General features: G+C 46.2%; 1 protein-coding gene across 1 annotated transcript in view; it reads left to right on the top strand.

Moving 5' to 3' along the window:
* The window catches only part of LOC138742119 (uncharacterized), a 54,216-nt gene extending 40,720 nt beyond the window's left edge, over positions 1-13,496 (top strand). The window contains exon 6 of the mRNA XM_069896305.1: positions 13,309-13,496. Within this exon, the coding sequence (XP_069752406.1) occupies positions 13,309-13,325 (17 nt within the window). The 3' untranslated portion in view covers positions 13,326-13,496. The remainder of the gene's footprint in view (positions 1-13,308) is intronic.
* The last annotated feature ends 230 nt before the right edge of the window (positions 13,497-13,726 follow it).

Consider the following 13,726-nt stretch of genomic DNA (forward strand, 5'->3'; position numbering starts at 1 on the left):
TCATTTCAAAAATGTATTAGAGGTGGCCCGCCTTACAGCGAGAGCCAATGTTGTTTTTTGGTAATGTCACCCCCACCATCCTCCCCCTTCATTGCACATCCTTCCCCATTGTAACACGAGAAATTGTAACACGAGAAGTCTGTCGATGTCATCAGCCGGAAAGCCAGTTGGAAGGCTCTCCGCACAACCAGTCACTTTTCCCACCTGTCGAGCGGTGCGGCGGATTGGCAAGCGCCTGTGATTTCCTGTCGGCGCGACGGGCATGGCAGGCTGCGCACAGCCCCTGGGCAGCGTGAGCCCCACGCGACTGGCACCAGACGGCCATTCCACAGCACGAGCGCACTTCTCCCGGTCGCCATGGCCTTCAGCGCTTGCACCCGCGCGGACCCCAGGGACGGCTGGTTCGGCCCTGCACATGAAGAGAGAGATGGTGGCTGTCCGCAAAGGCTGATCGGCAGCGCGCTAGGCTTGAGTGGGTGGGTAAGCAGGGGTGGGCAGAGGGTGTAGGTGAGGAGTAATAGGCAGGGGAAGTTATGGTGGTGCGAGGGACAGTTAGAGGGAGGGATGAGTAGAAGGAGGGGTGGATAGGGAAGAGGTAAAAGGGGAGGGCAGGGCGAATAGGGGAAGGGTGATTAGAGGGTGAGAGATGGGTAGAGGGAGGAACAGGTTGAAGGGAGAGGCAGTAGAGGGGCATGTATAGGATGGGGTGGATAGAGGCAGAGCGAGTGGAGTGAGGGGTGAGTAGAGGTTGGGTAAAGGACTGGTCAGGTAGAGGGATGGTGGGTCGAGGGTGAATAGAGGCCTAGAGCCTGAGGAGTGAGCTGGAAATGCTGAGTCCTGATGCAGGCCAAAATGGACACAGCCTGTGAATGCTGACTACATCTCCACAGGGACCAAATAGGTTTCCCTCAGGTCAAGCAAAGGGTGAACTTGAGCTACCTACTCCTGACCTGTGACATTATCCTCCTAAAGTTATATCCTAAAGTTTAACATTACATATGTTGAAAGAAGAGAAAACATGCAGATGTTGTTGAAAATTTTCAATAAATATTTAGTTCGGCCCTCGACTTAGTCCAAGTTTTAAATTTTGGCCCTCCGTGAATTTGAGTTTGACACCCCTGCTGTAGAATGTGAGTTGGCAAGGCACTTTCTGAGCACTTTCTGGCAGGTATCCAGTGTTCACAAACCTATCCCTCTCCATCTTTGGCCCCCTATCCAATGTCAGATCATAACCCTCTCTCTGCTTCACTCTTACCTCTGTCCCTCTCTCTCCAAACAGTAACCCATACTGTTCCTAGCTGAAATGAGATCCCATCACCAGTCATTCCTCACCCCTATCTGTTTTCTGCAGGGACCACTCTCACTATGACTCCCTGGTGCACTGGTTCCTCCCTATCCCCAAGAATGTTCCCCTGAAACCAAAAAAGTTGGAACGCTTACACCTACCCTTCCCCTCACCTCCATTTAGTGACCCAGACAACTCCACGTAAGGCAGGGATCCGCCTACACTTCCTTCAGCCTCCCCTACATTGATGAGATCAATCACAGACTAGTCCACCCATTTGCGGAATGCGATCCTCTCCCCACCCCCACAGGGTTCCATTGGTTCCTCATCCCCTTCTCTTCCTTACTTCAGTCTGCACCTACAGGTCTTTTGTTTCTACATGAACTTCCAGTCTCTGTCTCAACCTTGCCTTCCCTTGTCCTTTCCAAAAATCTGACTCCATCTGATCTATCAATCAGTCCCAACCTATCACCCACCAAGCACTCCCTCTTTCCCCATCTGGCCATCTCCATCTTCACCAGTACCACCCACCTTGCTTGCACCTGATTCGTCCTTTACATTGCCCCTCTCCCCCCCTCCCCACTCATCCTGATGCAGTATCCTGATCCAATGACATTGACTGTCCCTCTTGCTCATTGGATGCTGCCTGACCCACTGATTTCCTCCAGCAGTCCATTCCGTGCACTCACCCTGTTCATCATCCTTTGGCCTCACTCCAAACTAGGGCACCCAGTCAGAATACAACAGGCCTTTAGACTCAACTCTCCCTGCTGACAAAGTTTCCACCTGCCTTCATTTGGCTCTCAGATTTCAGATTTCAGATTTATTGTCAGAATACGTACATGACATCACATACAACCATGAGATTCCTTTTTCCTGCGGGCTCGGCAAAGTTACCACTAATTGGTAGTGCAAAAAAAAATCTGCACACGGTGTGAACATGTAAACACTCAAAAGAACTGTAAACAGTTAATGAATGTAAACAAACTGACTGTGCAATACAGGGAGAACAAAAAAAATCAAGAAAGTGCAGAAGTAAGAGTCCTTAAATGAGTCCCTGATTGAGTTTGTTGTTGAGGAGTCTGATGGTGGAGGGGTAGAAGCTGTTCCTGAACCTGATGGTACGAGTTTTGTAGCATCTCTACCTCTTTCCTGATGGCAACAGCAAGAACAGAGCTTGTGCTGGGTGGTGTGGATCCTTGAATGATTGCTGCTACCCTCTGACAGCAGCGTTCCTGGTAGATGTACTCAATACTTGGGAGGGTTTTGCCTGTGATTTCCTGGTTGTGTCCACTACCTTTTGAAGGGCTTTTCGCTCAGGGGTATGATGTCCGAATACCAGACCGTGATGCAGCTGGTCAGCACACGGTCCACCACACATCTGTAGAAATTTGCCACAGTTTATGGTGTCATACCAAACCTCAGCAAACTCCTGACATGCTTTCTTCACGATGCCATTGGTGTGCTGGGTCCAGGAAAAATCCTCCAAGATAGTGACTCCCGAGAACTTAATTTGCTCACCCTCTCCACCTCTGATCCACCAATGATCACTGGATTGTATACCTCCTCACTTGTCAAGAAAGCACAAAAATGACTGCGCTTCCTGAGAAGACTGAACTGGGCAAGTGTACTGGCCACCATTTTGTCAATTTTCTACAGAAGCTCTATCAAGAGTGTCCTGGCCAGCTGCATCACAGTGTGGTATGGTTGCTGCAGTGAAATGGATCGGAGGTCAATCCTCAGGACCATAAGAGTGGCAGAGAGGATCACTGGAGTCTCTCTCCCTACCAATGACATTATCTGAAGAGGGAGCACAAAATCATTGTGGACCCCTTCCACCCTGCACACAGCATCTTTCAGCTGCTCCTGTTGGGGAAGAGACACAGGAGGATCAGAGCAGTACCACTAGATTGAGGAACATTTCTTCCCACAGGCAGTGAGAGTACTGGACGACCAAAGGGACAGGTCACACTAATCATTCAAAACTCTCATATTCATGAAACAATATTTATTTATATAGATGAAATACTTGTCCTGCATACAGATATGTATTGTATTGTATCCTTCTAAACCCCTCCTATCCATCTGTCCAAATGTCCTTTGAACATTATATTTATACCTATTTATACTTGTTTCTACAGCTTCCTCTGGCAGCTGGTTCCACATGCAGACCACCCCCTTAGTGAAAACGTTGCCCCTCAGTTCCTTCTTAAATCTGTCCCCTCTCACCTTCAACCTAGGTTATAGAATCCCTGAGAAAAACACAGTGAGCATTCACTTTATCCATGCCCCTCATGATTTTATAAACATTTGTAAGGTCCCCTGTCAACTTAGAGTGGCTTAAGGGTGTCAGAAGGTGAGTCATTTGATGTAAGAATCACACGTGGTCCAGCTGAGTTTCTGGTCGGCAGTGTCCCCAGGGAGTGGATGGTGGGTCATCAGGGATAGACAGTTAGACTCTCCCTGGGTGCAGAGGATCACTGCCTGCCACTTTGGGGCTGACTGCTCAGGTCAGAGCTTGGGGTTAAATCAGTGTGGGATAATCTTTCGCTGTGACTAATGACTACTGTTTAGTATACCCTTAGAGCATTATCTCATGTTAATTGGTTCTTGTAATTCCACTGACAGGAAAGTTTATTGATTGAGTTAAATGTTGCTGGTGGGATTGGCTGACTCATCAAGAAAGGCAGCACACCATTTGGGGCTTCCTCCATAGTCACGCTCCATTAAATGCACAGACAGACCTGCATTACGGGTTACACCAAATCCAGACAAGTCTCATGAACTGATATTATCTTGGACATGGTTGCACAGCAAAATCCTACAAGCTGCTCTGAGGTTGTCAGTCATCCAATCATCTTCCGGCTGAGCAATGAAAATTAGCACCAGGACCGGGGACCCCCCCCCATGTGTTCCTTTGCAGCCTTGTCACCACCTGAATTCAAGGCCCCTCCGAAGCAGCCATCCCTCGTTGACCTTGAGATGGTGGTGGGCGGGGAGGTCGGATGAGTCTGTGGAACTGCTGCAGGAAGGGGAGAGGGTGGGGCGTGACAAATAATAAGTGGAGCCCTGTGAAGAAAGGGGCGATGGACAGATGGAACTTGGTGGGAGAGGGTAGAGACTGATGTGAGAGAAAAACAGGCAGATGGAGGCAGATTCTGGGGAGAGAGAGGAGGGGGAAGTTGAGATTGAATTGGGGAGGGAATAACGCTGACAGTCCAGTGAGACGTTTCCAAGTGCTTGAGGAATCAATAAGTGTTGGAGTTCCTGTGCACACTGCCTTTGCTCTTAAATGCATAGGCCACAGGTCTGGTGCAGTGCCTGCAGAGTACTGTGTGGGTGGAACACATGTGGCCTCTGTACTATAGTGGTGGTGCGAGGTCATGTTTCAGCCGGTGGAGAGGATGCAGACTGAGTTAACTGCTTTGTCCTGGGTAGTGGAGTAAAACATGAAAGTCTTCAGATACCGTGATTGAAGTAAAAACACAATGCTGGAGAAATTCAGCAGGTCAAATAGGGTATTTTATATAGCAAAGATAAAGATGAATGAACAACATTTCAGGCTTAAGCCCTTCATCAAAGTGTGAGGAAAATGTAGGCAGGTGCCATGTACTTAATATAGCAAAGATAATGATGCATAACCGACCCAGCCAGGCATCCGCCTACATTTTACTCACACCTTGATGAAGGGCTCAAGCCTGAAACATTGGTTATGTATCTTTATCTTTGCTATATAAAGTACACTGTTTAACCTGCTGAGTTTCTCCAGCGTTGTGCTTTTACTTTTGTCCTGGGTGGCGCTGGCTTCTGCAGAGTTGTTGGAACTGCAGTCACTCAGGTGGAGACTGTCCACTTGACTGGAGATAATGGAAAGGGTTTGGGGTCATGGAGGGTGGTGTGAAAGTCATTTGTCATGGGATGTCCATCGTTTGACCTGTTGTGTTGGGTGTGGCATTAAGGTGGATGCTGTAGTGGACCTTTGATCAGAATCAGAATTTATCGTCATGAACAAGTCACGAAATTCAGTGCTTGCAGCAGCGTCACAGAGCAAACGTTCATATTATAAACCATCTTACGACAATAATTTTTTTTTAATTCGTAGTTCACGAAAAGTAAGGCAGTGTCTTTTCTTCATTGATTATTCAGGAATCTGATGATAGAAGAGTAGAAGTTGTCCTTGTGCCACTAAGTGCTCGTCTTTAGGCTCCCGTACCTTTTCCCCGATGGTAACAGAGTGAAGAGGGGATGGCCTGGGTGGTGGGGGTCTTTGATAGAGAGTACTTTTTTAAGATGACCACCTAAGTGGATGTCCTCGATGGAGTAGATTCAGGTGCCTATGATGCAGCAGGCCAAGTTAACCGTCCTCTGGAGTTTTTCCTCGTCCTGAGATTTGGCACCTTCATACCAGACAGTGATACAACCAGCCAGTATGCCCTCCATGGAACGCCTGTAGAAAATTTCGAGAATCTTCGGTAACATACCAAATCTCCTCAAGCACCTCCCAAAGTATAGCCGCTGGCAAGCCTTTTTCACAATTGCATCAACATGGAGGTTCCAGGACAGATCCTTCGAGATGTTGACACCAGGAATTTGAAGTTCTTGACCCTCTCCACTATTGAGCTCTCGATGAGGACTGGGTCATGTTCCCCTGACTCCCTCCTGAAGTCCACAATCATCTCCTTGGTTTTGATAACAATGAGCGCAAGGTTGTTGTGTTACACCACTCAATGAGCTGATCTATCTCCCTCCTGTACTTTTCCTCATTGCCGTTTGTGATTCTGCCGACAACTGTGGTGTCATCAGCAAACTTGTAGATAGCACTGGAATTGTGCCTGACCACACAGTCATAGGTGTATAATGAGTAGAGCAGTGGGCTAAGCACGCATCCTTGGGGGTGTGCATGTGTTGATGATCATTGAGGAGGAAACGTTGCTTCCTATTCATACTGACTGTGGTTTTATGATGAGGAAGTCAAGGATCCAGTTGCAGGGGTGGGGGTACAGAGGCCCAGAGTTTGTAGCTTCTTGACCAGCATTGAGGGAATAATGGTTTTGAAGGCTGATGCTATCGACAAGATTGTCGATGACATCAGTACTGAAGGTGCACCAACACTGTTACTTCCTCAGAAGCCTAAAGACATTTTGGCATGTCCCTGAGATTGCCTACCAATGTTCACAAAGCACCATAGAAAGTATCCTGTCCGGGTACATCACTACATGGGACAGAACTGCTCTGCTCAAGACCGCAAGAAATTACAGAGGTTGTGAACATCTTATACCCATCCCCCTCCCCTCCATCAACTTCATCCACATTTTCACAGCCTCGGGAAAGCAGGCAGCACATTAAATGACCTGTCCCACCCGGTCACACTCTCTTGGCATCCAAAGGGAACGTGCATCTGGTGTCCATGGCAGACATGTTTCCAGTGAGAAATTGTGCTGAGACTTGTTGCGCCTCTGAGGGAGGAGGTTTGTATGCACCCATGGTAGGGATAGGGGATGAGAGTGGTTCCAATGATCTGCTCTGCTCCTGAACAGGTGGGGTAGGCCAGATGTGAATTACTGTTTGGTTCCTGTCCACCTGTTCTCAGTCAATCCACAAAGTGCAGAGTGAATCTGATTCTCTCCTCTCACACACTTCCTGTAACTCTGCAACAATTCACGATTCATTGCAACTGGCATCACTTATTTTTTTTTTAACAAATGTTACTTTTGAATATTTTCCTAAACAAATGTTATTATGCATGCATTCTTCTCAGGAATAGAGTGGATTCTTTGTTTTAGGCCGTCAGTCAGAAGCAACAAAGGCTCTTTCGAGGAAGAGCTCATTGCCTGTTTGAGTGGAAAAGTCCAGATACACCAAACCCCAGTGCCACATCTTTACGGAAAAATTTCTCTACCATCCTCATTACTGAACATTTTGTATTAAGTCCAATCTGCAACAATGTCTTTCAGTGTCCCTCATTGTCCCTCACTGTCCATTAGTGTCCCTCATAGTCTATCAGTGTCCATCACTGTCCATCAGTGTCCCTCATTGTCAATCGGTGTCCCTCATTGTCCATCAGTGTCCCTCATTGTCCATCAGTCTCCCTCATTGTCCCTCATTGTCCATCAGTGTCCCTCATTGTCCATCAGTGTCCCTCATTGTCCATCGGTGTCCCTCTTTGTCCATCAGTGTCCCTCATTGTCCATCACTATCCATCGGTGTCCTTCATTGTCCCTCATTGTCCATCAGTGTCCCTCATTGTCCCTCATTGTTCATCAGTGTCCCTCATTGTCCATCGGTGTCCCTCATTATCCCTCATTCTCCATCAGTGTCCATCAGTGTCCCTCATTGTCCATCTGTGTCCCTCATTGTCCCTCATTGTCCATCAGTGTCCCTCATTGTCCATCAGTGTCCCTCAATGTCCATCAGTGTCCCTCATTGTCCATCGGTGTCCCTCTTTGTCCATCGGTGTCTCTCATTGTCCATCAGTATCCATCGGTGTCCTTCATTGTCCCTCATTGTCCATCAGTGTCCCTCATTGTTCATCAGTGTCCCTCATTGTCCATCGGTGTCCCTCATTATCCCTCATTCTCCATCAGTGTCCATCAGTGTCCCTCATTGTCCATCTGTGTCCCTCATTGTCCCTCATTGTCCATCAGTGTCCCTCATTGTCCATCAGTGTCCCTCAATGTCCATCAGTGTCCCTCATTGTCCATCGGTGTCCCTCTTTGTCCATCGGTGTCCCTCATTCTCCATCAGTGTCCATCGGTGTCCTTCATTGGCCCTCATTGTCCATCAGTGTCCCTCATTGTCCATGTGTCCCTCATTGTCCATCAGTGTCCCTCATTGTCCCCCATTGTCCATCAGTGTCTCTCATTGTCCCTCATTGTTCATCGGTGACCCTCATTGTCCCTCATCATCCCTCATTGTCCCTCATTGTCCATCGGTGACCCTCATTGTCCCTCATCATCCCTCATTGTCCATCGGTGTCCCTCATTGTCCTTCATTGTCCATTGGTGTTCCTCATTGTCCATAAGTGTCCCTCATTGTCCATCAGTGTCCCTCATTGTCCATCGGTGTCCCTCATTGTCCATCAGTGTCCCTCACTGTCCATCAGTGACCCTCATTGTCCCTCAGTGTCCTTCATTGCCATTATTGTACTTCGGTGTCTTTCAAGTTCATCAGAATTTATGTTTCCATCAATCTCCAGCAGCATCCATCAATGTCTATCAGTGGCTGTCAGAACCTATGTGTCCACTATTCTCCATCATTGTTCATCAGTCCATTGTTGTCCGTCAATGTCTGTCATTGTTCATCAAAATCCAACAGTGTCCATCAGTATCCGTCAATGTCTATTAGTGTCCATCAGAACCTATGTGTCAACCAATCTCCTTCAGTGGGCTTCATTGTACATTAGTGTCCAACAGAATCCATCAGTGTCCACCAGTGTCCAACACTGACCATCTTTGTCCTTTAAAATATTTTTATTAGTTCAATAACAATAAATTTGTACAGTACAATTGTAGGATGTGCCACGGAAAAAAGATTAAAAAACCCCTGCAAACATGATCACACAAATGAATTCAAAAGCACAGCCATAATAATAAAAGGACATAATATATTTCAATTTAGCAAGACCCCTAAACCGTAGTTATATTTAAAATATAGTAATCAATTAATTAAAAGGGACAAAAAAGAGGAAAAAACCCCTTCCATTTTATACAGTTAGAAAAAAATCTAGCAAGTAGGTATCAAGTGACGACAACTTGGAAACCAACAACTCAACATCAAGGTTTTCAACAGTCTTAAAGGTTTATATTATAATAATGATCCATAAAAGGGCAACATATCTTTGAAAAATCAATATTTGAATGTTTAATGGCATATCTAATGTTTTTCTAAGCTTAATCAAGATATTATAGCGGGCCAAGCGACCGCGTGGTTAAATGGGCCAAATCGCCGCCCCAGTCGGCCGAATCAATGTTGACATTGTCAGCCCACTCCCCGTGATCAAGGGTATGCGGTATTTGTTCACAACAATCAATTGTTTTACCCATTGGCTGGAGGCCAACCCCTACCCACGTGCAACACAGACATGTGCCAGAACCTTTTTATCCACCTGGGTTGCGCCTTTTGAAGTCCTGTCCCACATTACCTTGGATCGAGAGCCACAGTTCAATTCCTCGCTCCGGACTAACCTAACCAAGTTCTGTAGCAGCCAATTGCCCCACACCACAGACGGCCTGGTCAAACATTTCCACCACCACATTAAGGCAGTCCTGAATCCTCAATTACAAGGCCCTGATCGGGTGGACGAGCTCCTGTGGGTGCTCCTAGGCATCCGTGCAGCACCAAAGGAAGATCTACCAACCTCGTCCACTACAGTCCACCGACGTCTTCGTGTGGAGAGGGCAACAAGAAACACCCCTACAGTGTCGCTACGAAGGACCAGTCAAGCTGTGGTGGAAAGATGGTGTCATTGGCAGCCATTAGGACAGATTCACATTTGACCACCTCAAGACAGCACACCTGGACACAGACCCATTGGCCACGGAACCCCAGGTCAGGCACTGAGGCCAACTGCCCAGAGACTGCACGGTAACCTGCTCAGAAGCCAGCGGCGATTCTGGGGGGGAGGGGGGAGTGGTGGGCCGAGCAACCAGCGGTTAGATGGGCTGAATCACCACCACAATCAGCTGACTCAGAATGGAGCGGGTCCTCCTTCACTCCAAGGAGAAGCCCACGGTTGAGAAAATATGTTGCCCAGGGGAACTCCCTGCTTCCGGGTGGTGTACTGCCAGCCAGGGAGTGATGCCCCAACACGCTGACGTCACTTCCAGAAGCCGGCACACACATCACCGAAAGTGGATGCTCCCTTATGTGCAGTGTGAGTAATTCAAATAATAAAATTCAGTTACTGGTTCACCGTCACAACGTGTGGACGTCTCTTTATTCCGTAGCGCTGCCATAGCAGACACTACAATATATCATTTAACCATTGTGTGTGTGGAGGTGGATTGCTATCTTTTCATTTGATCAATATTGCACGTCTGGCTATCAATGAAGTAAAAGAGAAAATTCGGCTTTGAGATGAAGGCATAAAGCATCATCAGATATTCCAAATAGAGTAATTAAAGGGCAAAGTTCAACTTTAACCTTAAGAATCACTGATAGTGTGTGAAAAATCTTTCCAATATTTTTCCATTCTAGGGCAAAGCAAAAACATGTGAACCAAGGAAGCCTCCGCAAATCCATCATTGTCCATCACTGTCCATTATTGTCCTTCAGTGTTCATGATTTTTTGAATATTTTATTTAATTTTTTTCCATACATATAATTAATATACAATACTCATTTAAATTTAAAAGAGTTCCAATCATTACATGATGGTGATAGTCCCTTCTGTTTCCTCCCCATACCCTCCTCACTAAATCTACACACCCAAAGAATTTATATATAAAAAGGAAAATAATATATAGTAATATAAAGAAAGAGAAAAAGAAAAAAAACTTCATGGATTGCTTGTAGATTGCTATCTAACACACAGGATTACACCAATATTTATATGAATAATTTAGAGAGGAAAATTAACACAGGTTTTGAAGAGTAGGATGGGTACTAATAAATATTCATACCTAAAATTTGCATATATGGGTTCCAAATTTGCAAAAATATGCCATATTTATTTCTCAAATTACATGTAACTTTCTCCAAGGGAATACAGCTATGAATTTCTGCATTCCATCTTCCCATATCCAAGTGTGAGTCTGATTTCCAAGTCACTGCAATATATTTCCTTGCCACCACTAATGCTATTTTAACAAATTTCATTTAGTATGTTGATAATTTCAACTTAGGTCTTGTTCCTTCTTTATTCCCCAATAAAAAATAAATCTAGATTTTGTAGAAAAACAATACCCATATCCTGTTGTAAAAAAAATCCCTAAGTCCACCCAGAAAGGTCTTACCTTGGAACATGATCAAGTTGAATGCAAGAAGATTCCCATCTCCTCTCCATACCTAAAGCATTGATCTGACAATTCTGATTTTTATTGTATTCAATTTTTGTAGTGTAAGGTATAACTGATGTAAAAAATCATTGTCTGTCATTGTCCATCAGTGTTCATGAACAGGAGGATTAAGGCCAACAATGCCACCTCATTCCAGCTTTCATGAATTGAATGGTGGTTCTAAAGCTAGAGAGTGATGGTGTGCTGCCAGCAGTTGTAGCACAACAATGTAGTAGCCAAGAATCTGAGACAAACCGGGAGCATTGACCTGGAGAGAACAGAAGCCAAGAGCTGGGTGAATGAGGAGGATTGGAGGGGGAGGAGCAGAGGAGAGCACTGCTTTAGAGCCAGAGATGCCTGAGCATGGTGATGCAGTGTGCTAAGGTTGGCATTCTTGGTGGGGGGAGTACTTGCTGCTGGGTGATAACCACATCTCCCGGTCCTGACTGTATGATGCAAAAAGAAAATAATTAACTTTTGGTTCCTCCCCAGTAATGAATCACCTGTGACAAAGAGGAAATCTAAAATCATAAAAGAAATGAATAACTCAGAATAAGTTTGAATATAATTGAATGAATATCATTTCCTGTTATCATGAATAAAGCATGTGCATTTTCACTGTGACATCTACAGTATACCATGGAACGAGGCACCCAATCAGTAGGGGAGGTCTGGTTGGGATAGCATCAGGTTCTACCAGCCTAACACGACAGGATTTGCTGTCAGTGACTGACACTCGAACCAGTTTTTATTTTCTGGAGTCCTACACCACAGACCCTTCACCCAATGCTCACATGCTAGCCATCTACTGTCTTCCCATTTCTCAGCACTTGGCCCATAGCCTTCTGGAGCTCGTCCAGAACTTGCATCAGTGTTGTGAGAAGCACTGCCTCCACCACCTCCTCAGGGTGAAAAGAATCCTTCCTCAGTTCCTCTTGGAACCTCTTAATCCTTAAAGTCATGTCTTCAAGTTATCAACATCTCTGCCATAGGGAGAAGTTTCCTGCTATCTACTCTATCTAATCGGTTAATTCTGTATGGAAACCAGCTATCCACCCAATACCATCCAGTGGCACCATTCTATATGGATGCTGTATTCCATCTTGGACTGTTGCCTTCTCTTTCAAAGCAATTCAAGTTTATCCAGACACATCTTCATGCTGTCGTGATCATCTTCCATGACTTTATATACCCCTCCCAATAACCCCATGCCCCAACCTCAAACTCCATGAGTAAAACAAAACCCAGCCTCTCCTCACAACTGAACTCCTCCAGTCCTGACAATGTCCTGGAGAATCTCCTCTGCATCTTCTCTAGTGCCACCACAATCTTCCTCCAGTGTGGTGACCAGAGCTGCACATGGACATCAGTTGTGTCCCACCCTCTCTCATCAGATCTGGGTAATCCAATTCCTCCTGTTGCACCTTGCATCGGATAAAGATCGGGCTCCGTCGTGAATATTAGCTGGCTGTCTGCCTCTCAAACCCTGGCCAACCAGACCTGGCACTGGGACAGCCAGGTCATCATTACACACAGGGTTCCTGTCATGGACTTGATGAGGTAAAATAAGGAAGTTATATCATTTCCATGGAAATGGAACAAAAACGGCAAATGGAATTGAAAAAAAATGAAAAATGTTGGAAACATTCAGCAGATTGGGGAAGGGTGGAGTGGTGGGAGGGAGGGAGGGAAGGGTAGGGAAGGGAGGGGGTAGAGGATGGGGAGGGGATGGGTGGGGAGGGGAGGATGTTGAGGATGGGAAGGGGGAGGGGTAGGGGAGAGGTGGGGTAGAAGACAGAGAGGTGATGGGTGGGGAGGGGGATGTGAGGGATGAAACATGGGGGATGTTTCTGATTGGTCTCTATATGTGGGAGTTAAAAGCAGATGCAGCATTTGCAATGTGCTGCCATTGGTTAGGCTTTGTAACAGAGCCAGCAGGCCACACAGTCTGAGAGAAGGAACAGGGAAAGCAGAACTGCTCTAGCTGTTCCGTGGTCAGCAGGTGATGTTCCCTTTTCTTCTCCCCAGGTTGGCAGCTCCAATAGACAGACAGGAGAAGCACAAGAGGCAGAGACACATCGTGGTGAACATTTTGCCCAGCTGTTCACTGCAAGCCGTTCCCCACTGAAATGCATTGGATATTGTCACCTTCCTGAGATACAAGATAAAAGCCATTTTTCGTGTATTATCCAATTAAAAATTGAGATTCAAAGTTCCTTTATTGATGTGTACACAATATACACAAAATGTCTTTCCTTTGTTTGTTCTGTAATGGCACACAAAGTGTGCCCATTGAGACTAGAAAGAGAGGGAAGTCCCTTTAGTGTCATTGAGTGTGCATGTCTCCCACCACCTCCTCCCATGTAACTACCTCCTGCCCTCCCACAGCCTCTGGAGCTGAATGTCCTCCTGTCCGGTCCAGCAGTGACCCCGAGCACCAGGTATC

The sequence above is a fragment of the Narcine bancroftii genome, chromosome 8 (genome assembly GCF_036971445.1).
Source record: "Narcine bancroftii isolate sNarBan1 chromosome 8, sNarBan1.hap1, whole genome shotgun sequence".
In the NCBI taxonomy this organism is placed as follows: Eukaryota; Metazoa; Chordata; class Chondrichthyes; order Torpediniformes; family Narcinidae; genus Narcine; species Narcine bancroftii.